This window comes from Tetrao urogallus, assembly GCF_951394365.1.
Source record: "Tetrao urogallus genome assembly, chromosome: 1".
Lineage (NCBI taxonomy): Eukaryota > Metazoa > Chordata > Aves > Galliformes > Phasianidae > Tetrao > Tetrao urogallus.
Genome location: NC_136813.1, coordinates 144,979,316 through 145,004,614, shown reverse-complemented (window position 1 = coordinate 145,004,614; position 25,299 = coordinate 144,979,316). Strand labels below are relative to the sequence as shown.

The following is a 25,299-nucleotide window of genomic DNA, read 5'->3' as shown; positions in this document are numbered from 1 at the left end:
GAGCAAGAAGCCTCGTCGTAAAAAAAATAACAACCGTTCCGATTTATTCCAGAAAAACAACGCACGCCCCGTCCCCAGCACACGGCTTTGCACCCATCTGACCAGTGGTGCCCCGGCTCCCGTTGCTCAGGGATAGCCCCACTTTGGGGCCGTGGGACCACTGGGCCGCATCGACTGAAAAACAAAAATCCACCCTGAAACTCACAGAAGCGGCTGGCAGGGCATCCCCAGCCCAGCCATGGGTGGGAGCGGCTGCATCGATGCAGGTCCCGGCCCACCCGGGCCTACAGCTCAGACTGCGAGCGAGAGATGCGCGGGCCCTTGCGGATCTCCTTGCGCTTCTCCTCCTTCCGGCGCCGCTTCTCCTCCTCGCGCAGCGCCTTCTGGAAGGTGTCAGCGCTGGGGAAGAACTGGGGTGGGCAAGAGATGGAAGCACGAAGGAAATGACAAATTCAGTGTTGTGAGGGAGAGTGGAGCCAGAGCTTGGCGTCTCCTGTGGAGCACAAACCCACCGGAACCCAACAAAAACTCTCCAAAGCCCAACAAAAAAACAATCATAATACAACAAAAACCCTCCAAAGCCCAACCAGAAGACAGCAAAAACTTTTCAAAGCCCAGCAAAAACCCAGTAATAACCCAACCAGAACCCAACAAAAACCCTCCAAAGCCCATCAAAAAAAAACAGTAAAAACCCAACAATAAAAACTCTTCAAAACCCAACCAAAACCAAAACCCAGTGGAGTCACAGAAGAGGGGGATTATGTGGCTCGGCCAACCTACCTCAGAGTGGTCAGCTTTGAAGGGATTGCGGTAATTGGGGGACTTCTCACTGATGCCCAGCTCCTGAGCCATCTGTGGAGTAAAGCAAAGCCCCTGTGGGAGACTGTAATCACCACCTCCTCCCACCCCTCAGAAACCTCAGTCCCCACCAGCCCCTACTCCTCTGCCTGCCCCCTGCCCTCTGCAGACCCCCAAAAGTGACCTCAGGGCCGTACCAGCCCCAGGAGCTGGGAGTGGGGCCCCTGCTCAAAGACGCCCGTCAGGTTGCAAAAGCCGATGCCCCAGCGGATCAGGTTGTTCCAGTTGGAGTTGCGGTCAAAGTAGTGGTGCACAATCTTGGGGAAGCGCAGCACAACGTCCCCAAAGAAGGCTGTGTTCTCCACCACATGGGAGTACGCTGAGGAAGAGAGGAACAGCCCCATCAGCAGGACACCCCACAGACCCCAAAATGCCAGCTTTAGGGCATCACCAGACATGGGATACCAAGAATGGACATGGGACAACCCCCAAGGGCAGGAGTGGGAGAGAGGATGCAGGCTTCAAGATCCTAGCCAGGGGGGTTAAGTGATATGGAGCACTCACCATCCTTCAGCTTCTCATCCTGAGGGAAAGGCCCATCCGGTGGCACATCTGCAGCTATGAGTACAGCCCGGGAGTCTTCCAGCACCTGCAAAAGCTCTCAGTCACTGCCCTCTCATCCCATGAAGTGCCTCGCTGTGTCCCTCTGTTCCCCTTTCTGCTCGTCTGTGAGCCCTACTTCTGCTGCCTGCCCTCCCCAGCATCACTGTGCAGGTGCCCCAAACCCATCCCTGCCCCACAGCACTGAGCCCACTCCACACTCACTTTGAAGAGTCCCTTGAGCATGATGTCAATGATTTTATACTGTTGGTTAATGTCATTGAGCTCTATGAGGTTCTTCAGGGCATTCATCTGGTCCTTGCGCTTCACCTCGAACAGTTTCTTATCTGGAGTGATGTCAAGGGCACTGCGGGGCTCTGGGCATGCTCACAGCCTGCTCCCAAAAAGACTTAGCCCAGTTCTGGGAGTGGGATATCGAGGTCAAGAGATTGGATTCCAGATACCCCAACTGGGCGCTTGCTAACACCCAGCACGCAGGAGCAGAAAGAAACAGCACTGCATGAGGAGAACATCAGACACCACCTGAAAAACTTGCCCCAGAGCAGCCCCGACATCTCATTAACAACTCCCTCCTATAAAAGGGAGACGAGGAAAGTGCTCAACAGTGCTGGTTGATGCTGGGGCAACATTTGAGCAGGGGTTGCTATTTCGTATTGCCCAAGAACTAGCAGGTGGCAATATGGGGCCCTGGAGGTATGCAGTGTCAGCTCTGCTCCAGGCAGGATCAAAGCAACATCGGGTTGCTCAAGGTCATGCCCAGCAGCCATATGACACTTTGTTCCCATGTCGTTAGCAATAAGCATAGCCTTAGGGCCCTTCTCTCCTCTCTCCTCCATCCCCCTTGAGCCATCTCCTCACATGCAAGTGTTCCACAGTCTCCTCAGGTGTGAGCGTGACAGAGGCATGGCACTACGGGAAAGGATACAGATCTCCAATCCAGAGCCCATCCTCTGCTTCTCCAGGTCTGCCAGGCTGCCTTCAGGCAGCACCACTGCCAAAAGGATGAGGCAGATCCAGAGGAAATCCATTTTGGAGGCCACAGCCTGGAACAAAACCGACAAAACCAGTGACAATGCAGAGATGTTCCCCACAGGAGTCCTGCCAGCCCACCAGACCCAAAACAGCCATTGCTGTGTCAGAGACAAGGTTCCTGTGTCCTCGCTGCACACCCACTGCCATCCCCTGCTCACACACAGCACCAAGGCACCATGCCGGGATCACCAAGTTGAGTAATTAACCTGACTGACCAAGTCCTACCAATAAACCACATCCATTAGTGCCATATCCACACATTTCCTGAATACCCCCAGGGATGGGAACTCCATCACTACTGAGCAGCCCCCTCCAGTGCTTCCTGTGCCAAAAGCAACGTGCTGTGCTCCTGCACCACCAGAGCCCCATCAGCTCACACACCATATGCACACTCCAGCCCAGACTACATCACAGAATTGGGAAAGATTTGCCTGAATCTTCCCTAATTTAAGCAACCTGAACACTGCCTGTGACTCTAGCATGAGGTCATGACCCAAACAATGACCCTCCTTCTCTAAGCTAAGCTAAGCACAGGGATGCAAAACCCTCTATGCAGATGTTCCTCCACACTCCCCAAGAGCCCTTCCTCGTGCCTTCAAGCTCACTTTGGGTGAAGAGAAACGCTGCAGAGCTGCTCCCCTCTTTGCAAAAGCAAGCACCAGGCTGCCAGGGCCTGTCCTGTGCAGCAGATGGGAAGGAGTTCCCCTGTGATCCCCAGCAGCCCCAACCAGCTGCTTGCTGCACACAGAGCCCACCCGTCTGCCTCGCTGTCTCCCATTCTCTTAATTTAGATACGCTTCTCGAAAGCACGACAGACGCTGCACTACAGACAGTTAGCGGTTCCCATTAACGTGTTTTTTAATTACTTTATAGATTCTCCCGAGGGAGCTGCATCCGAACCGAGCATCTCAGAGACCGGCACGGCACAGCCCCGCTTCCCTTCCTCAGTGCAGAAGCACAGAACGGGGAAACGACGGGCCGCTGCACCACCGGCAGTCCATCCCCGCACCGCCAAGCATACGTGGCTCAATCTCATGTCACAGCCCGAACCGAAAGCTTCAGAAGTTAAGCGGGGTACCAGACTGCTCCCGCGGCATTCCTCCGCGAGGCTCAGCAGGGAACGCTCGCGCGGAACAGTGATGGCACGGCCACATCTGCTCGCCTCCGAGTCCCTCACCCGCCGAACTCAGACTCCTATTGCGGGGACATCACCGGCACAGCTTTGCGATCTCCGCCAGCGACAGAGCCGCCTGCGGAGGGCTCGGCAGCACCCGGTGGCTCTGCACGGCTGCGGGCTCAGGGAGATGGAGTTCCTCTTCCAAGCAGCGCTCGATCGGGGCTGAGCGCTCCGGGCTGCCCCTCTCTCGCGCGCACGGAGGGTGCCACGGTCCTCCGGGAAGCGGCCAACGCGTGGCCGTGCGGGGCAGCTTACGGCAGCAGCCCGCGGCTCCCCTCCGACGCCCGGCACCGGCCCGGCCCCGCGGAGCAGCCGCCGCACGCCCGCCCCGCATTGACCCGCCCGGCCCGCGCCGCCCCGACCCCCTACCTGCGGGCCGGGAGCGGGGCCGGGAGCGGCGCTCAGAAGCGCCGCGCTGCCATGCCGCCACCGCCTCCCGCCCCGCCCCGCCGTGTCACTTCCTGAGCTCCCGCCCCGCCCCACCGGCCGCCGTACCTCGGGCTGCGTCCGGAGCGGTGCGACCGGCGTTGTGAAGGAGGTGATCCTGTCCCTTTGTTCTGCACTGCGAGACCTCACCCGGAGTGCTGCGGCCACATGGGGAGTCCTCAGCGCAGGACACACGTGGACCTGCTGGAGCGTGTCCAGAGGAGGGCCACAGAAATGACCCGAGGGATGGAACGCCTCCCTGTGAACGCAGACGGAGAGCTGGGGCTCCGGGGAGACCTTAGAGCAGCCTTTCAGTATCTAAAGGGGGCTATAAGAAAGAAGGGGACAGACTCTTTAGCAGAGTCTGCTAGGATAAGACAAGAGGAAATGGTTTCAAATGATAGGAAGGGAGGTTTAGAAGGGATGTAAGAAGTTGTTTACAATCAGGCTGGCGAAGCACTGGCACAGGTTGCCCAGAGAGATGGTGGATGGGGCCCCGTCCCTGGGGACATTCAAGGTCAGGCTGGAGGGGCTCTGAGCACCCTGATCGAGTTGTAGGTGTCCCTGTTCATTGCAGAGGAGTTGGACCAGGTGGCCTTTGAAGGTTCCTTCCAACTCAATTCTCTGATTCTCCTCTTCCCAGTGAGACACAGCTCATTCCTCAGCCCCCTGCTGGCCCCTGGGAAGGGCAGAACAAGGATGGCCCCATCCCCCAGCAAGGAAGACGAGAGCACCTCACCCACCACGTGCCATCCAGCAGTGCTGCAGTTTACAATCTGCAGAGTGTCAGCTAAGTGGCATCCCAAACAGAACACAAAAAGAGGAACTGCTTAAGAAACTCTGCTTTATGAATGATATTCAACAAAAATTTCCAACAAACTAACTTCTTTTGTCCACTTCCTCTCTACAACTTGCAGGGTATAAATGGCAGGATGCTGTCTCCATTCTGTTCTCTCACTCTGTTGCGTGTACCCCATCTTCTCATTTCAGTCTTCACTGTGGCAGGGCTATCGCCACACTGCCCACACATCTGTCATCGATGGCATGAGTGGAAACCAAAGGGAAGGCACAGCTGAAACTCCAGCATGACACTGGAATTCCCACATTTGACACAGTGCTGACAGGAGGTAGAATCATAGAATATCCTGAGTTGGAAGAGACCCGTAAGTATCATCGTACTAAACTACCTCTCTCCCAAACCATGGAATCTCACCAACCCGTGGGGAATGTTCATGTGGGTGAACCTGAAGAAAGCTTTTTCTCAATAAAACAGAGGTGTCCAAACTACTCAAGCAACGTAACAAGACTCTCGTCCACCCTCCCCCACCCCTACACAGACCAGCAAAGAGGAACTTGATGTGGCTTACACGGTCTTGACCGTGAGAACTTCCACCCCCAGCTTCCAACTGCAGAGAGGCAGTGTCACACAAGGACTAGGCACGAGGACAAGCCACTGCTCACAGATAATGCACACCTCACCTGCCACAGATGCTGCCCATGGCGGAGGACAGTGTCACCCCGCAGATACGAGGGAGGAAGTCCCCCACCCAACAGGAAATCATTGCTGGGGACCGTTCCATATCTGCTACCTATTTGATGCAACACGGCACGATGAAGACCGGAAGGCAGTTTCAGAAATAAACAATACTGAATTTAGCACGGGCATCAGGTTCCCTCTTTCCCCAAAAGAAATCTGGGAGTTGCCCCTCCCATCCATGAAGAAGGATTTGGTTCTCAGCAGGGGACTCCAGTGCTCATGTGAAGCAAAAAGAGATTCAGTAACTCCACTCAGCAGTTTCTGAACACTTGCTGTACTTTAAAAGTGTTTGAGTTACCTTTGGGTTGCCAAGACTTCACATGCTTAGCAGTGCTAGTTAGCTCACAGACAGAGGTTAAGCGGCTGCTCAGCCCCCAGGGAAATCAGTATGGGAATCGCTTCTGCTTTGAAGTCAGCAGGTGCCCCAGCCTGCCTCCCTTTCATTACACCATCTCTGCCTTACAGATTAATGCAATCCCAGCACAGACAGCCATCTTTCATCCCAAATGTCTCTTCATTTCCCGGACGTCTTCTCAAATTTGAGAATGTTGAGGTATTTCATCTCAAAGTTAGCCAACTTTTTGCACTGTTTGCCTTTGGCTGAAAATGGTCAGGAGCAGCAGATTAAGTATCCCTTCTACTTCTGTTACAGCTCCCCCCCTCACTTTTCTTATCAAAGGCATTTGCCCAGCAAAAGGATACACAATGTCCTGATGTTTTGCACAGGTGCTCATCTGTTCTGGAAGGTGCTCCAGCAAAGTCTGAATGGTCTGTGCCTGCACTGGCTCCACCTGACAATGGCTGCTCTGAATCTGAGCAGTTAGGACAAGAAATGTTTTCCAGATGAACAGCAAACTGTTGTTCTTTCACACATTCCTCCTGCATCTCCAGCCAGAGCAATGAGCCCTCCAAACTTTGATCAAGGGGCCCATGACAATACGGACAACACAGTTTAGGCAGCTGCTGGCATCAGTCATGTTCTCATTTCACCACTCAAGGTCAAGCTAGCAGCTGCAGGATTCTTCATCATCTCACTATAGCCTCAGAGGAAGCTTATGACTTCCCATCAAAGACTAGGGGCAACTCCTTAGGGTACTCCCTTCTCATTTTCCTAGGCAGTCACTGCTTTCTTACCTGGCAGAGGAACAGCTGAAGAGCCTGAGATGTGGCCTCTGGCAGCTCTAGTAAGTTGGCTTCTGCCACTTCCTGGAGAATCTGGCCAATTTCTTTTTGAGAAATGATATTGCTGCTCTGATATTTCAGAAACTTGAACAAAGGAAATGAGAGGCATTAATCAGTGAGTGACCTACAGACTCCAGTAGCGATTCATCACCTGAAAAGAACTCTTCTGTGTTAAAGGACGCTGCAGCACGCTAATCACAGGCCTGATTTTATACCATTTCTAACAGAACCAGTGCAAGTGCAAATTGGTGGTGCTCTGGCTTTAAACTTGTTTTGGTTTAGTTCAGGCAAGAATCAAAATGAGCCAAGTATCCATTCAAAGTGCACCAAGAATAACAAAGATTGACAGACACATCATCTATTTGGAGAAAGAAAGTTCGCATAAATAACCCCTTCCTCTCATGTGCTGCTATGAGGGCTTTATCATCGGTGTTTCTGCTGGGTAGGAGCACATTTCCTTTCCTGCTCATAGGCCCCAGGTACACTGGGGTCATACACTGCAGTAGTTCCCTGACCTTAGAAGTTAGGTCTGTAAGGCTAAAGACAGGGAGAGAAGCAGTGATGCCACGCAAAGCCCTGCTCTCCAAAGAGCCATAGCACACTCCCAACTGCAGCTGCACATTCTCTGTAGTCTTCCCCTCTCCTCTGCAGGGGTCCTAGGTGATGCTAAATCAGTGCTACAAACACCAGAAGAACAGGATGTGCTCACTAAGAGCAGTCACTTTCTGCACAGCGTGGAAAGGAAATTAACTTCAAAGTACAATTATTATAGGACACAAATACAGTGACGGACAAAACCACAGCAGTATCCAAGATTGTGTAAGTGCAGGAACTAATTTCCAGTAACCAACTCAGATGCACTGTACCAACATAGAAGAAAAAAACAGAACAGTCTACCCTGCCCTCACTCACCAAAGTCATGAGCCTCAGAATTTCTGGCTGCAGAATGGACTTCTGGCTCCCATTGAGCAGTGTCAAGAGCAGGAATCGGTGCCAGGGCTGTGAAGCAACATGTAGTGCTGGGAGAGAAGGAGAAGCCACTGAAAGATACCTTTAAAATCTGTCAAGTGACAGGCTGAATCTGGAAAAGGAGTCTTCAACTCTGACCTTGTATTTTCACTTCTAGACCCCAAGCTGTGGAACACTAAGGGGGTTTTTTTGCTCTGTACTTACTTGCTTTAAAATCTGTCACTCTTTGGGCAAGAGTTTAGTCGTGAGGACTAAAGCTTAACAGCTTTTTAAAACACAAAATACATTTTGTCCACCTCTGTGCTTGTACAGGAAGATAAACCCTCTCCTGGGGTTCATGTCATAAAATAGTAAGAGGATATCTTTAGCCCAAGGTTTCAAAAATAATACCCTCTGGTTTCAATATGAGGACAAGGTTCCTGAATGCGGGTTTTATTTAGCTGCAGAATACTCCTTGGGTAACGAAGGAAGACCTATAACATAAGCTGCAAAAAACTGAGCCTGGATCTGCATCAGAAAGCATACTACAGGGACCAGCCAAGCTGATGGCAGCAATGGAAACAATCAGTAGAGAAAACGTTTCTAATTAGAAGTGTATATGATAAACAGAGGTTAGACTCAAGGTTGCCATCTGTGACAATACAAAATCTCTCACTGCGCTCTAAAGTTAAGTTGTCTTACCTTGTACTGGTTGAAAGCATGTGATGGACAATTACAACAGGTCAGCTGATATAATTGCTATACCTTGACAGTTCACCAATTGGTTTGAGCCCTTTGCTTTAGAAAGATTCCTTTTCCACTGGCAGTCACATAATCTCCCTGTTGCTACTACAACAATCTTGTCCATGGTAAAGCAACACCAAAAAAAAAAAAAAAAATCAAGTAAAGTGCTGGGGGAGGATAAGAAGATTCTTGTTGTCACTGTTGTGAACTGCACCACAGTAAGAATTTAGGCAGCCAAGTGAAGGGTTCAGCTGAAACATTTTGTTATCTTAATCCCAAATCAGTGTAATGCCCTCAATAACAAGCCTCTTAGTAGACTCCCTTCAGCTACTGGCTGTCATTCATCTGCACTATTATATTTTCATTCAACAGCCTTCTCTCTCCCAACAATGTCTTTTTTGTCTCGTGCTCATTCACTCCATTCCCCTCTTTCTCTGTGTTTACATGACTGATTTGAACAGATCAGAGTACAGAGAACTAACTTTCTGTTTAATGAACACAGCCAGCATCTCTACTTTGTGACAGGAGGCTGACAATGAGCAGAAGGGCCTTCTCTTCCCCCAGCCGTACCACGCTGTCACATGTTATACTGCTGATATGGTATACATTTGGTCTGACGTGGACTCCTGAAACCAAGGTCTGTATTTGCCCCTGGAAATATAGAATTTCCAGCTTCCATTCTCTGAGGCTGTTTACTACTCTCTTCTCCCTTCACATCCCTTAGGGACAAACTGTTGCCAACATCTCTGTGTGGAAGACGCATCATATTCAGATCCTCCCTCCTCTATATTTATGGTCTAAATGTTTGCTAAATTGGCTTGGAAGTGAAAGACTAACTACTCTTATACTGCCTCATTTCCTAAATCTTTCATTCTTATCATATTAAGGCATGGGGTGGTAGTGACTATTTTCTTCTGTAGAACATCTTGGTATTCACAGTCCAAGTGAAGGCTGACTCCTACAGGGGAACCAGGCACTGTGATTTCATCCCACAAAGCACATGATTAACTTTGATCACACAAATAATTTTTCTTGTTGGGCATAAATGCATTAGGCATATGCTCCAAGGCATTACAGGATGGAGATCAAAGAGCCCAAAATCACTGCAAGAGGGAAACCCAGTAGAAGGAAGGACAAGAAGACTTTACCAACATCCTGGTTCCTCACATACAGGTATTCCAGTAATGTTTCCAGGCAGGCAACCACAGCTTGAGAAAGCAGCAAGTCTTTCTGAAGTCCCAAGAGGGGAGAAAAAACAAGAAAAAACAAGCAGTCAACAGCTACTGCAAGAGGAAAATTCATAAAGTGGCAGGCTCTGAAGAGCATGCAGCACAGGAAAATAACAGCCTTCACCTCCTTCACAGGATGTAACGTACTGCAAATTATATGTCATGTCAAGGAGCCAGACAAAGGCACGAGTACTTATTCTGAGATGAAAAAATTAAGTAACTGTCTCCAGAAAATAAAGATAGGAGTCCAATGTTGCTTAAGAGAGTTAAATGTAAACCGATGTACCATCCCCTGGAGCCCAACATCACTTGAGTGACTAAATGTAAGTTGATGTACTTTTCCCCCAAAGTACCTTGCCAGGGCTGTAGAGGAGGGGCTGAGATTTGATATATTTTTCCCACCTCTGTCCCTATGGGTGTGGAGACCCCACAGAGCAGGAGATGGGTAACAGAGATTGTCATCAGCACACAAAATTTAAGCTCTCCAGTTCAGCAGCAGGGAGTTCTACATAGCTTCATTTACGTTCTTTCACACTACACCATGCCTTGCATACTGCAGCAAGAGCATTTTCCCTCCTCCTCATCACATTTCTATAAGGGTGGAAAATGCAGGCAGAAGGAAAGAAAAGGCAGACCCCTTTCATTCTGCAATAGGGTGATTTCTCCTCGGGTTAGTTTATGTGTTGTTCCAAAACTGGTGTTTTATATACCTGCAAGTAGATATGGACCAGAAGGTTCTGCAGACTGACAACAAGGGAGAAGACCTGCTGCGTGGTGAGGGGGTGCAAGGCAGCATCTTCCAGCGACGATGGCTGTGACTGTGTAGTACCTTGGGCTGTGTTTTGGACAACAGTCACCAGCAGGGAGGAGAAGTTCTGTCGCAGAATGGCTCTCAGGAACTGCACGATGCTCACTAGACAGGAAGCCACAATGATGCGTCAGTGCTTTCCCCCCCCCCTGCCCTGTATGTTGGTGCCTGTGCAATAGCACGGGAGAGGTGAGGAGAGAAAATTTGGACTTGTGGGCCCAGTGGAATTGCCCAGCACCTGCTCACAACAGCAGGCAGGAATGGCAGCAAGTTCCCTTGTTCACCTCCACCACACGTGACACTGTGCCAGTTCACACTCAGTTCCAGATGTCACTGTCAGCCAGGACAGAGTTGTCCAAATGGACAGCAGAATTCCACACTCCATTTGCCCCTTCTAACAGTCTGTTATCAAGTCTCAAAGCTTCCAGATTACCAACACCTGTACCTTCCCATCCCACAATCACCAGATCTCCCTTCTTGCCTGCAACACTGTATAAGCAGCTGCTCCCAGTTAAGTCCCCGTAACAGAGACAAAATACCTAACAGCAGGACTGGCTTCTTATTCCTGAAGATGATTGCATTCAGGACTTGTCTTAGGTCTACAGAAAGTGTCTGGTGAACCTGCAAGAGAATGAAATGAAGAAAAATAGCAACAGCCATCACCAAACTTGGCTGTACTTCAGCCACTGAGCCAAGCAACCAAAAGCCAGCAGTGACAACACGGCTCTGTGGTCCTGCCTGCTCAGTATGGGAAGCCTGCAGAGTGCCTAAGGCTAAGAACCTCCTTACAGATGAGACATGAAGACATATATAAAGGAGGCAGAGGAGTTGGGAACTTGGGAACAAGGAGATATAGGAAAGGTGGGCTTGAGAGGGAAGTCTGCAATATCCTGTTACCCCCACAAAGCAGCCATCCAAGCAGTGATGGTAGGACCGATCACAGAGGCCCAGAGGGGTTCAAACTTGCTCCGTTCAGCAAGCAGAGAAGTGGTGTGGGAGCATGGGCATCAGGATCACAGAACTGATTCTTTCCAGCTGCCTTTGTGAAAAGAGGAACGTTCAGTACAAGAGCTAGGAGTACCTGCTGTAGCAGAGTGGCTCTTGCTACTTGTCCAAGCACTGGCAATCCAAAGCCTTTAGTAGCCTACCACCTGTGACCCATGTTTACCCACAGGCTTCTGCTAAAGTCACGAGCAGTAACACAGCTAAGACACAAACTTGCTACGGCCAGGCAAGTCCCCATTATTAATGCACACCTGAGGTGAATGTGGGCAACTCACATTTTTGAAGCCATGAATTTCAGGCTCAGAAATACAGCCTGGTCATGTTCGCAATCACAAGGTCTCTCTACAGAGGCACCCAAGTAGCTCTGTTGTAAGCTTCAGCAAAGCTGAGCAGCAGGAAGCAGCAAAGTGACTCTTTCTATCCTCTTTTCTTCCTCTCAGCGGATTAGAAACACTGAAGCTCAGAAGTTCTGAAGATTAGAAACACTCAAACATCCTTGAACCACTTCAATTTGCCATCTGTATATGTAATTTCTTTGCATGTTTCTGGTTCAAGGAGGATTCTGGATTGCAGATCATAGCATATCGAGCCAGTAAGGTATTGATGAAATCAAACAAGTTTATAAGCCACTAAATGATTGCACTTCAAGGATCAATATGAGCTGAGAGTCAATCCCAGAAGGTGAAACTCAATACTAGCCACCTGAACAAAGTCACTTTGGGGCTGGCATAACTGACCATTCAGACACAACCCTGACCTGAGAACTGAGAATGTAAATTGCACTCAGCAGTTAATAAAACAGAGACAGGAAGATCTTCCCATACACTCACGCAGCTGATGGTCCCTACAAGTCCAGGGTGACACTTAACCAGAGGCAGCACAGCCATCAAGTAACAGGTACAGACTTGACCTAGTTTGGTCTTTTCCAAAGTCTTCCCTCAACATTAAAAAAACAATTTTTGCCTACTTGTGCTTATGCAAACATGCCCTTAATGTGACTTCATCATCCATGAGCAGATGCACCAAAGAATATACCCTACTAGGCATAACCACAGAAGTGGAGTTCAGAACTCATGACATGCTATTTAACTCCATCTCAAGAGAGGGAAGACAGGCCTGGGTAGATACTTCAGAAGGAAGTGTTGTTGCCTTGTGTGCACATCAAAAAGCTCTCCATTCCCTCTAACTTGTAGTTCCAACAGCAGCTGACAGCTCCAGCCTAGCTCTCTTGTTGGACTGCAAAGCGTCAAATACAATGACAGCTGCCTAAATTCATATGAGTTTGCTAACATTAAGTACTTATGTGACAGTAAGAGGTTTGGACTGTGATTATTGATCATTTTACTACCAAAAAAAAAACCCCAAAAAAAACTAACCATGGGAGCTGTTCCTCCACCCCTAGTTTTCCCTTGACAAAGATTTTTTGCTCTATCCTGAAGAAGAAAGTGATTTGGACCTGGAAGGCTGGGTATGGTGTTTTCTTCTCCACTCCCCCCAAATCCCAGCATTTGTGCTCATCTCTAATTGCAATGATTTGTGTCTCACTCTTCAGTAACATGCTAGCTTCCAGCCCAGCTGGAGAAATGCAGTAAAGAATAACTTGTAGGCAATAACAAAAAAGCAACAAGGACAAGCAGATTCCAGGCCAAAACAAACCACTTTCCCCTGCTAAGAAAGAATTATTTTTTAAAATTTTCACAAATCCGTGGATCTGAACACTAGAATGGCTCCAACCTCAGTGTTGTAACGATGCTGATAAATTAAGAGGGAAGCAGCCAGCAGCCATCCTGAGCTTAGCAAGGCATCCTCAGATGACAGGTAAGTAGGTTCAGAGGGAAAAGACCACATCCAGGTGCACTCCAAAACCTTCTGGAGGAGCTCGAGCAAGGACACATTGGAGAGCAGCACTGCCACTGCTGTACAGGAGAAACAGAATGAATCATAATCATAGAATTAAAGAATGACTTTGGTTGTAAAGGGACTTCAAGGATCATTCAATTCCAACCTCCCTGCCACAGGCAGGGCTGCCAGCCACTAGATCACATACTAAATCAGCCCGCCCAGGGCCCCATCCAAGCTGGCTTTGGACACCTGCAGGGATGGGGCATCCACAATCTATCCACCTCTGTGGGATATCTGTTCAAGCACCTCACCACATTCTCAGTGAAAAACTTCCCCCTGACGTCTAATCTAAATCTTCCCTCCTGCACAGGAAATTGAGACAATTTGCAGAAGTGAAGGCCATCCAGCTGGTTTAAGATATTGCTGAACAAGAGAAGTGGCCAGTGCTCTACTTCTACACTGACTCCTGGATGGTGGTATGTACCCAGTGGGAGTGGTTACAGCAGTGGAAGCAGAGAAACTGGCTACACAGAGGCATCTGGGCTGCTGCACTATGAATCAAGGAGGCTGATGGGATGTCACAGGTTAAATCAGCTTGACAAGCAGAAAAGAATTGCAGAGCACACCCCTGCTGCTGTGAAGCAGCCCTAGCTGCCATGGCTGGTCAAGCTAAGGCTGTTCAGCTATAACAGTATTCATCTCCCACAGCATGAGCGACCTCTCAGGCTGCTACTAAAATGACCAGCCTTCAGCCAACACAGCGAGGAGGTTGGTTATTGCTGCCTCTATTATTGTTTAATTTTTTGAACCATGGCAATTACCAGGACAATTCAACAAGGCACCAAAGCCCCACTGCTGTGTGTTATGAAGAAAAAAAATACAGCAGTTCTGCCTCTCAGCAGCCAATTCCTGAATCATCAGAAGGCAACAAAAAACAAAGCCAAACCCTCCATCTAAAAAGAAAAAATCATCCCAAACACAAAGTGTTGTTTGTTAACCGTAACTCTGCATCAGAAAGGGGAAAAATCCACCTTTCCTGCTGAGACAGTTAGAACACAATGTCTGATGGCCAAGCCACAGCCCTGCAGAGATTAGCTTACCGATCAATACAATCTTGCCTCACCTCTCTGTTGACTACAAGGTGTTGTCTGATGAAGGCTACAGTACAGAAAATTCAAGGATGGCTGCAGGAGGTCTATGTCTTTTGGCCTGCATTTCCCACAGAGGTTACTGACTGGAAACAAAAGAACATGCGTTAACGCAGACACCAACATAATGCAGCACCTCAGCACAAGCAAGAAGTCAGTCAGTTGGGAGTGAATTCAGACAAGAGCAACACAACCTGAAGCAAAATTAAACAGAGCATGGTACAGACAAAGCAACAAGCCCTAGAGAGTCTGCTTTAGACCAGACAGTGTACTGGAGGATGATAATAGGTGTGGGGGTGTGGGGGGGTGGGGGGGGGGAGGGGGAACAAAAACAAAGCAAAACAAACAAACAACAAAAACAACAGAGAAGGGAATATTAAAGGGCATACACCACAGTGGGCAGTAATGAATCCAAGAACTACAGACTATTAGAGAAGTTACCCATTTCCATTGAGCGAATTTGATCCTAATACTGGATAGACCATCAAAAGCCACATGCCCGTTTCACATGGTGACCAATAACCAGACCAGAGGATGGTAGGAAGAGCTCTGCTTCTTCACCTGACTCACCGCTCACAGAAGTAATGAATGCACCGTGCCTGCTGGAAGCACCAAATATTTAGTAACAGTGTTTAGCAAGAATTTGTGAGGGAAATGCAGGAAGGCAGAGCTCAGCAGCACTATCATAGGAGATCTTTTGGAAAGCTTAAATTCTAAGTAAGCAGTTTTCAAAAGCAAACAAGCAAAAAAAAAAACAGATTGACATGCTTCCCTACACCCCTTCCATCTACAGTCTGGTTTTATGTAGGCCTCATCAGAGAAGAGCACTCTTCCTTCAAGAACATAGGCTGAGGAGTAAAACAGGGAATGAAGGGGTGGCTGGGGCAGAGAGAGAGTTGTGTAGGAAAACAAAACAGAACAGAAAGAAAAAGCAGAAGGAGCTTGTGACTTCTGAGAGCAGCTAAGCCATGCTCTGAAATTACAGAGGCTAAGAAGAGCAGGTATAAAAAAGACATGATTCTTTCACAGTCCCAGTTCCCTTAGCTAATGAATGTCTGAGAAACACTGCTTCCTTACAAGGACAACACAGGCAGCCTTGAGACATGGAACATTGCTAATTCAAAGTGATAACCCTTCAAAGTCTTCTGTAGAAATCAATTTGACAGAGCAGAAAGAGGTGAGAGAATGGATCAGCTGAACACTCTTCTAGTATCCTTCATTGATGGCCTGCACGAATCTCCAGTTGCCAGGCAAGAGAGAAGTAGTCATCTACTAACAATCAGCAGACAAGAGCAGGTCAGGATACGTGGAATAAACAAACACACTCCTCTCTTCTACGTCTCAGGGGTGGAGCAGGCAAGTCCTGCCAATGGCTGGGACCAATATAATTTGGATTCACAGCCCAGGGGAAGTCTGGCTACACTAGGCTGTTGGTCCCCGCTGGCTGGTTCACAGGACACCCCTGGGGCCAGGATCTCAGTGCTGTGCTAGCAAGTGTCCTGGTTTCAGGCAAACAGCGGAGCCATGACAGCTTGCCTGAATTAGGCACAGGGTTCTTCCATACCAAGTAACATCATGTGAAAACCTGTAAAGCTGTAGGGAGTTGTAGGGCAGTCACTGCACAGGGGCTGTTTGTATTTCACTCGGGTGGGTGGTGAGACTTTGTGCTGGTAGCGTGGTGTCAGCTGGCAGGTGGCAAGTAATTGCATTGAGGGTATACATATATTGTTATCATTGCATATTTGTTTCCACTTTCCTCTTCTGTTTCAGTAAATAGTTTTTATCTCAACCCATTTTTGTTTCCAGTTCTATTTTGTTTCCAGTATCTCCCTCATCCCACTTGGAGGGGGTGTGAGCTGTGTGGTTTTCAGATGCCAGCTGGGCTAAACCACAACACCAAGCATGGATGGAGAAGGACGACACACAGAGCACATCAGCACATCACATATCACATCAACAACAGTCACAGGCTCTGAAATCAAGTCATGGCCACAAGAATATTTCAACCACCTTCTGAGGTTTTCAAACAAAAAATGTATTGCAAAAGACATCTGCCTCTGCAAGAGGCAGAAAAAATGTATTTTGCTGCCTAAACTGGTAACAAGAGCTCTTTGCAACACTTTGGCTATGAAAGTATCTTAAAACAACAGTAAGTGTAATGCAAGGCACCTCTCAAAAGACCAAGAGCCAGCCCCTAATCATCTTATGTATTAACTACTGAAACAGATCAAAGTCCCTGGGAGAAGACGGATACACACAAGCTCACCTTGGTGAAGCAGCTTGAAGTCTGTGCTGTCCAGCTCCCTCATGCCCTTGCTCCGCAGCTGCACCAGGAATAGGAGGCTCAGCAAAATGGGCAGATTCCTGTTAGCTATGAAGGATACTGACAGTTCAGTTTGTCAGTGAACTTTAACATTCTACCTCTAAGTGTGCCAAGAATTGTTAACTTTGTTGCTCAGGATGGAGAGTGAGTTAAGGAGCAAATATTCCCCTTCTCCACACTGAAACACACCTACATTCTCCCAACCTCATTCTCATCTCTATAGTTCCTTTGGACCAGGCCCCCTTTCTAGAACTGTGGGTTGGTCTGAATTACATGCTGGATCCTGCCAGTACCACTCTAAGAATAACTGGAAAAGAGGTGGAAAGAAGGAGGCTAGGGTCATTATTTATATCCTTAATGAACCACGTAAGAGGCATGGTCATTACACATCCAAATACATATATTTAATAAGCTAGAATCACCAGCCCATTCCAGACAACCCTCTTCCCATCTACTTGACCATCACTAGCAGCCTGTACCTCAACAGCAGGCCAGAAGCTCAGAATACTTGGCTGTGCAACACTTGCTCTGGATTTTGTGAGGCTGGAAAATTGCCAGCGGGCAGAACAGAGACATGAGATGTTAGAGGCCTACGTGGCTCCCTTTTTCATTTCAGGCTCACAGGCAGCTTTCACAGCACCTTTAGTGATAGCATAACAGTCCCTACTCCACTGCCAGGGCTGGTAAGGAAAACAGAGATTTCCTCCAATCATAACCCTGCTAAAAGTTTGAAAGAATTAACAGAATTATAAAGTCTGATAATATCACAGATCCTGTTTGGGGATCAATATCATGAATGATTCAAATGATGTCTGTGCCCAGCCTCTGTGCCTTGGAAACCATCTGAATTCAGGCACACCCAGCTGTCTTGCACAAAGGAGGCAGAAAGGATTCTGTCTTTCAGAAAAACTTACCAGCACAGCTTTCCACATGAATACCTAGGGCAACATAAACTTGCCTCAGTTTAACAATCATACCTCAATAAAAGAACAAACTTAAATCTGAAAAAGACACTTCAAAACAAGAATATCTGGATAAGAAAATTAAATAACTAAAGTTCTGTTTGTATGTTTCCTCATGTAGATAAGTACCAAAGCTACGTCAGCAGCTCAAAAACACTTCATCTCAGACTGTATGATGCCAGCCACCTCCCTGGTTAGTTGACAACACAAGACCCAAGTCAAAGAGGGGAGTCACCTTGTAAGGAGGCCGAGCTACTCTCTACAAGTAGCTGCTGCAGAATCTGTAGGAACTGATTCCGGAGGAGATCACAGACAAATACATCCTCATTTTTTTCCAGAAAGGTCCTTAGAGCCATCAACACCTTCTGAGACACCTCCACAGAACTTGAGCAGACCAGGTCCTGGGAGGAAAGAAACACACACATTATATTTCTGCCCTGATTAGGGAAAAATCACCTCTATTTAATACCATTATGCTAATCTGGTGTCTTGGGAAACATTCTAATAAAGCACTGTTCAGATTGACTATGTCCTGATTAAATGGAGTACTGGATAAAAGAGGAGGACTCTCTTCTGATAGGCAGCACTGACTAATATCCTGTTTAAAGAATCTACTTGGCTATGGAACGCCCCAGTCCAGCACAAAAGGGTAGAGGAAACATTTTTTAAGGTCAAGGCTTTAGAAAAATGATTTCACAAAGCCAAGACCCTGTTTCCAAGAACACAGAGCCTCTGGCACTTCTGTTCTCCTTGTTGTTTTGAAAAATCAGGCCGCATATTAAGATGCTTGCCTAAAATCAAGCTTGTGAGTCAGTTCGTAATTAGTCATTTTCAGAAGACTGAGGTTGGCAGCCTACTATCTACAACAGCAACACAACAGCTAAACTGCATGAAATGTACATAAACCAGACAAGCAATCACTCAGTCACTGAAAATGGAAGAGTAATGTATACAGCATTCAGCCCACAAGCCTTCCTGAATAAATAGCTGTCTGGAGTCTCTGAGCTAAATCCCACAGCCAGTAGCCTTAATTTGGGCATTTGTTTGTTGCTAAGGTGTTTAATATTAAATTTACCTGCAGAGCATGTATAGATGTAGTTCCATAAAGACAAGGCAGAAAATGCCCCATAGTGCTGACATAATGAGATAGTCAACATAAATTACATCAGCACTGCCATTCCTCTCCCAGTAGTCCTGGCTACTGCATTGCAAATGGTACAGCAGAATGAGGTAAGCAGAAACAAAAACTGGTCTGAGCAATGTTACCAACCCTAGAGCCTGCCCTAAGCCTTTTCCTGCTATCTTTGGGAACCTGTACTCAAGAAAAGCAGCTAAGGTAAGAACAGGCTGCTTCTGCCAGACAAAAAAAAAGCCTTTCGTTTGCCTAATTCCTGCCCACATCTGAGACATTCAGGAATAAAGGCCTGAGAGTCATCTGCACAACATGCTTCACTTACATATATACATACCTACTCCATATAACGTTCAACAATGCAATCTAATATCAGTATCCTGTAACTACTCTCTGAGAGATCAGCTCAGATCTGGAGCATGGAGAAGACAAGTGGGCCAGTGTGTGACCACACCACATTCATCCCCAGGTGAACACACACAGCACAAAATAGTGCTAACCGAGGGCCACAGCCTTCCTGGCACTGGTAAATGCTTCACTGTGTTAACATTTTCCTCCCAATTCAGGATCTCAAGGTCTCAGATGAAGCCACCAACCATCTGTTCTATACAATCCAGACTTTTAATAAAAGCAGAAAGCAAATAAATCATCCTTGGAAGGGCATTCCTTTCTGTTTCACCCCACCATGCAGAGGCTTTTCCATTTCACTAGTGGATTCTCAAGCTGAGGTTATTCACCTCATAAGTTTTGTTTATTTCTGACAGTATATTTATTTCAGGACATTGCACTCTTTTATTAGGCCATCTAAATTCAGATTGATTATGCTCTTCCCTAGCTTAGAGGTAGACTGTCAAAGCCTGTGATTTATTACAACTCACTTTAAAGACTGGGACAGAGTTAAATTAATGTGTTTCTGCACAAGTACATGGCAGGACAGGAAAGGGGAAAGTAGGAATGCTGCATGATTCGGAGAAGGAGCCATCATTTCCCTTTTGTGTAGTGATAGACCTGCTATGTATATTTTCAGTTTGTGGAGTGATGGGTTCCAGAGCTACTGCCAAAGGTAATAGGATAGACAAGTCTCTAGGGACACTTTTTGTTAATTGGCACTGATTTGTCAAGTCATTGATCACTTTTACTATGGCTCTGGCAATACTATAAAAGCTTGGATTCTGTTACCTACTCTGTAATATCTCCTTAACTGTTAAAGAACTGCCTGATGGAAAAGCCCTTCTGTCAGTCATTTCCATAATCTGGATATTACAATTTACTTTTTAGTATCTAAGGTTAGAACAGACACATGCCAGCTTGTAACACCACAAGGGTGCCCACTCAGAATCAAACCTGGCTTCAAACATGGATTGTCAGCAAACGCCTGTTTGCTGACATTGGTTTCTATTCTCGATGATACATCAAACATATGTAGAATCTAAAAAATTCCTACTGTAACAGGCTGGAGAAGAAACATCACAGCTGTTAGCTTTTGGCATAAATGTAAATCTTGTGTTCTTGTGTGGAAGTAACAAGGATTTACTTATGTAACTGGGTAGGCAGTCATGGGACAAGTGGCCACCAATGCAGGGGTGACAGGGCAGGTGGGAGAGGTGCAAGTGAGCAAAGACCTCTGAGTTTTGTATTTTAACTTTTAAGAGCAATGCAGTGTGCTACTTGCAGTCTTGAAAACCTCTGAGCAGTGCAAAAATCTCTGACAAGGCTCTCCCGTTAAAAACCCAAGCAAACAGAAATCCATGCCCTCAAGATCTGCTGCTTTTGAACATTCTTTGTTCCTCATATCCTTCTCATCTATTAGTAGAATACCATTGCTTCTAAATTAGCAAAGCAAGTTCTTAAAAGGCTGCCCCAAAAGAATCTAGACTATCCAGCTGTGTGTCTGGATGGAGAAAGGGAAAAGCCCATGATTTCTTTGCACGGTAGACATCAGCAGCAGCTTTCAGATCCCTTCCTAGCCAATTCTCAAAATTCCCTTTCTATCACAGTGAATGGATGACAGAGAAAGAGGTAGCACATTCTCACAATCCCATTTGCTGTTATCAGGCTTGATGCAAGGTGGAAGCCTGTTATAAACTCATGGGCCTTTCTAGCAGAATCTTTGGCCTCGGAACAGCAGCATTAAGTGCTTTAATAACCAAAAAGCCCTAATTGGTCCCCCTAAGTTACAGCCAGGATAACAGTCGGTCCTTGTGAGTCACATACCAGTAAAATAAGTAAAATGCTGGAATTGCTCTTCAGAATGGGAAGTAAAGGGTTAGCATTGTTCAGCTGATCAGACGTGCCAAAAGCAGCTTCTTCAGTCTCCACATGATTGCAGCCTTCCCAAGAAAACCAGAGCTGCAGGACCTGGTGCCCAAATCTGCCCATAAGTTCAGGGTAGTGCAGGAAGAATTTCAGCAGCAGAGGACAATGAATGTAGACCAAGCTCAGATCTGGGAGATTATCCAGGATCCTCTTTACAGTACACAATGACCTCTGGTAAATGTGTGGGAGAGAAAGGGGGAGGTGGGGAGACAACAAAATAACTGCCAGATAGTGAATATCCAAAAGCCAAAGCAGTGAGATTTTACTGTGAAAAACAATCACATTGCCTTTTAACCAGACAATCAAATACATCAGTTAAACATCATTCTGTGAAGCCCATTTGCATCACAAAGGCTAAGAAACTTGTAGGCATTATGCAGTGCTCAAAGCTGTGCAGCAGCAAAGGTCCATATGGGAACATTAGAAAGCCTGCTGCAGAGGCTGTGGATGTGTTCAGGAGACTGGAGCTATGAAATTCATAATATTCTGTATGTGAGTTCACAGCCTATCCAACACATTTACGCTTCCCACGCAGACACAAGTTTATTCAATCAAATCTATATCCCCTAGTGGCTTTTCACAGCTAACTTTCCAGAGTGTATATGCATCATACACTCCTCTCTCATTCATCACTGACTGCATCAAATGACTTTCTACAAGAGGGTTGACGAGAGCTGAGAAAAACCTTTAACAAAAAGGGTTCAAGTGTTAAGAAAGAAATCTTTTACCGAGTCCAGGGCTTTGCCTTTGTCCTGACAGACAGCAAGAAGGTAAAGCACAGCTCTGAGTACGTATGGAGGGGGCCAGTCTCGATGGTCCTGTGCTAGCAGGAGAAAATTTCTTATGGCTAAAAACAATTCAGTTTCTGGGACAAACCTGCATTCAAGGAGATTGGAGCAGAAACAAATCAGACATGCCTTACCCACTGATACATATGTGTGATGGCCACATAATCACTTACCTTGTATGCTCTTGGCTCACCTGTCTCCAAGGGTGTAGGCAAAGTATAAGAGGAGTATGAAGCAGTGTTGGTGGTTGCAAAGAGACTGATCCAAGGAGAGAGGTTCAGGGTTTTCAGCCAGGAGGAGAAGGCTTTCTGCAACTGTGTAGTTTAATTGAGGCAGACTCTTCTGCAGGAGCTCAGATATCTCTTGCTCTAGAAATAAAACTAATATGAGCAGACAGGGGAAGACGAACAGGGAGGACTGAAGCACCTATCTGCCTATAACTCAAGCATGTTAAATTAGTGAAGCTCCTGATATAAGAAATACCAAAGCCAACTTAGTACCTCACAGTCTGCAAACAGTACATGAAACAGCAAGTGTATCTCCATGACTTGGTGTGAATACAGGCATAAGATCTGATATATTAGAGCTAGCCCCAGGGATGAAATGAAACTTCTGTTTGAGGTTCTCAACCCTTTCTGATGCTGACAGTACAGTGACCAACCACTGCCAGTAGAAAAGTAGATTTTGTGATACGAAAACTTTCATCACTTATCTGGGATTTACCTACAATGCAAAGCTGCAGTATAGACAGGAAAAATAGAGTATGTCAGAGCGAAAAAAGGACTTGAATTCCCAGATAAGGGTGACTCTGTAGCAACAAATATTATTGTAATTAATCCATGCACAGTTGTGCTAATAAACGTCACCATGTAAACAAAACCATAGGCACACATCTATTCAAGTAAAGTCAAACTCTTCTAAAACCATTCTCTGGCTTTTATCTCAATTGATTCATTCTTAAAAAGCTAGAAAGAAATCTCTAAATAGAACTGATACATGTACCTGTGTCCCATTCCTTCCTTCTTTCTTTTCTTTCTCTTTTTTTTTTTTTTTTTTAAATTTGCCTAAATAGAGGCTGGCCACTAAACCCCAAACTTGCCTTCTTGAGAAGAAGTTCTCTCCTTCTCTGTGGCAGAGTAAAGGCTCAGGCATAAGTTGCAGAGGAAGCTGGAGCAGGCCTGATTCAAGGCAGGATTACTGTAAAGAAGAGCAGAAAATACGGTAAGAAGGCTAGAAACACCCTCTTTACACTTTCAGTGTCACAAACTGTCTGCCAGGACTTTGGTTTACTCACTCATCATATTCAAGCACCTGCTCTGTCACTACTGGACTCCAGAAGCCAACCCAGACTTCCAGGAAAATCAAGAGTTCCCAGAGAACAGTCAGCTCTCAGACATGGCAGGTGCAAGTAATGATGACAACAGTAATTTTAGATGCCTTGGGATGACATGAATACAGTGGGATACTCTCACAAATCTCAAATCCTATATTCACAGGAAGTCTTGAAAGTGCAGGGCCCTGAACTGTGCAAAGAAGGCTGTATGAGGGTGGCTCCCAATAATTGATTCCACTCCACATAACTGATTCCAGTTTACCACTGCAAACCTTTTTGACACAATGGTGTTTACAGGGATGAACAAGGAAGAATACCAAGACTAAAGGGGTGAGAACAGTTCTATTTCTACGTATTTCTTTTTGTCCAGTTATTCCAACAGCACGTAATCAAACAACTTTGCAGTGTAGCACAGCATCCTTGTATTGTACATTACTGCATTTAGAAACCTAGATCACCCCACACACGCACAAGTATCCTCAAACTGGTAACCTGGATGAGGGTGCTGTGTATTTTGTTTACTCTTTTAATTAGATGCAGTCACAGGAAAGAGGAGGTAAAACATCTCTGTAGACCAAAAGGAAGTTTCCCTCAGTCCTCCTCAACCTAGAAATCACAACCTCTGCTACAGAACATTCTTTGCAATGCCTCCTGCTGAAGTCTTCCTTCTCCCTTCCCTTTCTTACATAATATGATGGCACAGGGAACAAAAGTAGTGGTAATACATGTATTGGAAGCCAGGGTTCAGATGGAACTCATACTACTGTTACTTCATTACAAAACACCCACCAACTTCACTATTTAAAAGTCAGGCTGCTTTATCTCTGTATGCACAGCTTACAGTGGAGCTCAGGATTCTCACAAAGCTGTGAAAATTTACTCTTGCCCTTCCTAACTCCTTCTCCCTTCTCACACATCCAGCTTTTCCACAGACAGTTAAGTGTTTATATTTTGCTCTTGAGTCTTTCAGCCTCCCTTGTTTAATTCAGGTGCATTAAATAAGGCATGATCTGCTTTTCTGTCTTTTTGACTTGCTCACAATACACATACAACGATACCTTTGTATAGAGCAAAATCTGGCTTTCAGTTCCAGTGTCAGTCGGATGAAGCAGGAGGATGCTATAGAGAAAGCAAGACACAAACGTCAAAGGAGCACAGAATATGTACCATAAGGCAAAACAGAAGACTGGCCCCCTAATCATCTCCACACAAATCTAGAGAACAGAGCAGGCCATCTCAGTAAGAATACATTTTAGGCTTCCCCAATAGGTTCTCCCACAGTAAACTATTTCAAGTTTGGTTTGGAAAGGACTCTGAGTTTTGTTTGTCTTCTCAGAAAGAGAAAGGAAGATCTATATGTTCAGAAGAGAGGAAATCTGCATCACCTCTCTGATGCACAGACAGCAAGAAATACACAGAGTGAATAAGAATTCCACACAATGAATGCCCACCAACAATTCCAGCATAATCTCTATCCACAGGAACAGCCAGTTCTGAATGTTCCAGGGGAAAAGATGAAGCTGATATAATTTAATTATCAAAAATAAAATCTATCCAATCACTATTGCTAGCCCAAATAACTCTCTCATCCTACTGATCATGACTGTGCACTCCATTCTTACTCATACAATCATGTCACATAATCCTCCACAAACACTCTGGTTAAGCTCCCTGCCTCTGCAACATGCTGCTGCAGGAAGTTCCATCAGTTAACAGCACAGAGAGCATGATTCCATCCCCATACCCAGCTTTTTGGAGAACTTATCTCGCATGTTTGGCACCACTGCAAAGAGGGTATTAAGTGCCGAGATGAAAACCTCCATCACTGAGGAGCTGACAGATGTTTCCAGGTAGTTCTGCAGAAGGAAAAAAGGAACAGATGAGCGATACACAATACACGCTGAAAGCTGCAGCTTGCCTCCTGTCTCCTGCCCCCCCCAGAAAGTTA

At 46.5% G+C, this 25,299-nt stretch overlaps 2 protein-coding genes across 2 annotated transcripts in view; both read right to left on the bottom strand.

The window, feature by feature from the left end:
• Positions 1 to 284: 284 nt before the first annotated feature.
• On the bottom strand, positions 285 to 3,962 carry CCDC134 (coiled-coil domain containing 134; the record flags this gene model as incomplete). Its single annotated transcript, XM_079536599.1, is given in 8 exon segments — positions 285 to 410; positions 781 to 852; positions 996 to 1,177; positions 1,363 to 1,447; positions 1,624 to 1,745; positions 2,345 to 2,462; positions 3,650 to 3,733; positions 3,735 to 3,962. Coding segments are annotated over 8 exon segments (1,017 nt in total).
• A 1,085-nt stretch (positions 3,963 to 5,047) lies between these two features.
• Positions 5,048 to 25,299, bottom strand: part of MEI1 (meiotic double-stranded break formation protein 1) — a gene marked incomplete at both ends in the record, with an annotated part of 35,605 nt that continues 15,353 nt past the window's right edge. The window contains 17 exon segments of the mRNA XM_079536588.1: positions 5,048 to 5,084; positions 6,294 to 6,403; positions 6,726 to 6,857; positions 7,686 to 7,792; positions 9,614 to 9,695; positions 10,405 to 10,607; positions 11,042 to 11,123; positions 13,242 to 13,423; positions 14,473 to 14,583; positions 16,764 to 16,868; positions 18,018 to 18,183; positions 21,129 to 21,401; positions 21,959 to 22,106; positions 22,212 to 22,386; positions 23,118 to 23,215; positions 24,410 to 24,470; positions 25,096 to 25,207. Coding sequence (XP_079392714.1) covers positions 5,048 to 5,084; positions 6,294 to 6,403; positions 6,726 to 6,857; positions 7,686 to 7,792; positions 9,614 to 9,695; positions 10,405 to 10,607; positions 11,042 to 11,123; positions 13,242 to 13,423; positions 14,473 to 14,583; positions 16,764 to 16,868; positions 18,018 to 18,183; positions 21,129 to 21,401; positions 21,959 to 22,106; positions 22,212 to 22,386; positions 23,118 to 23,215; positions 24,410 to 24,470; positions 25,096 to 25,207 — 2,184 coding nt within the window.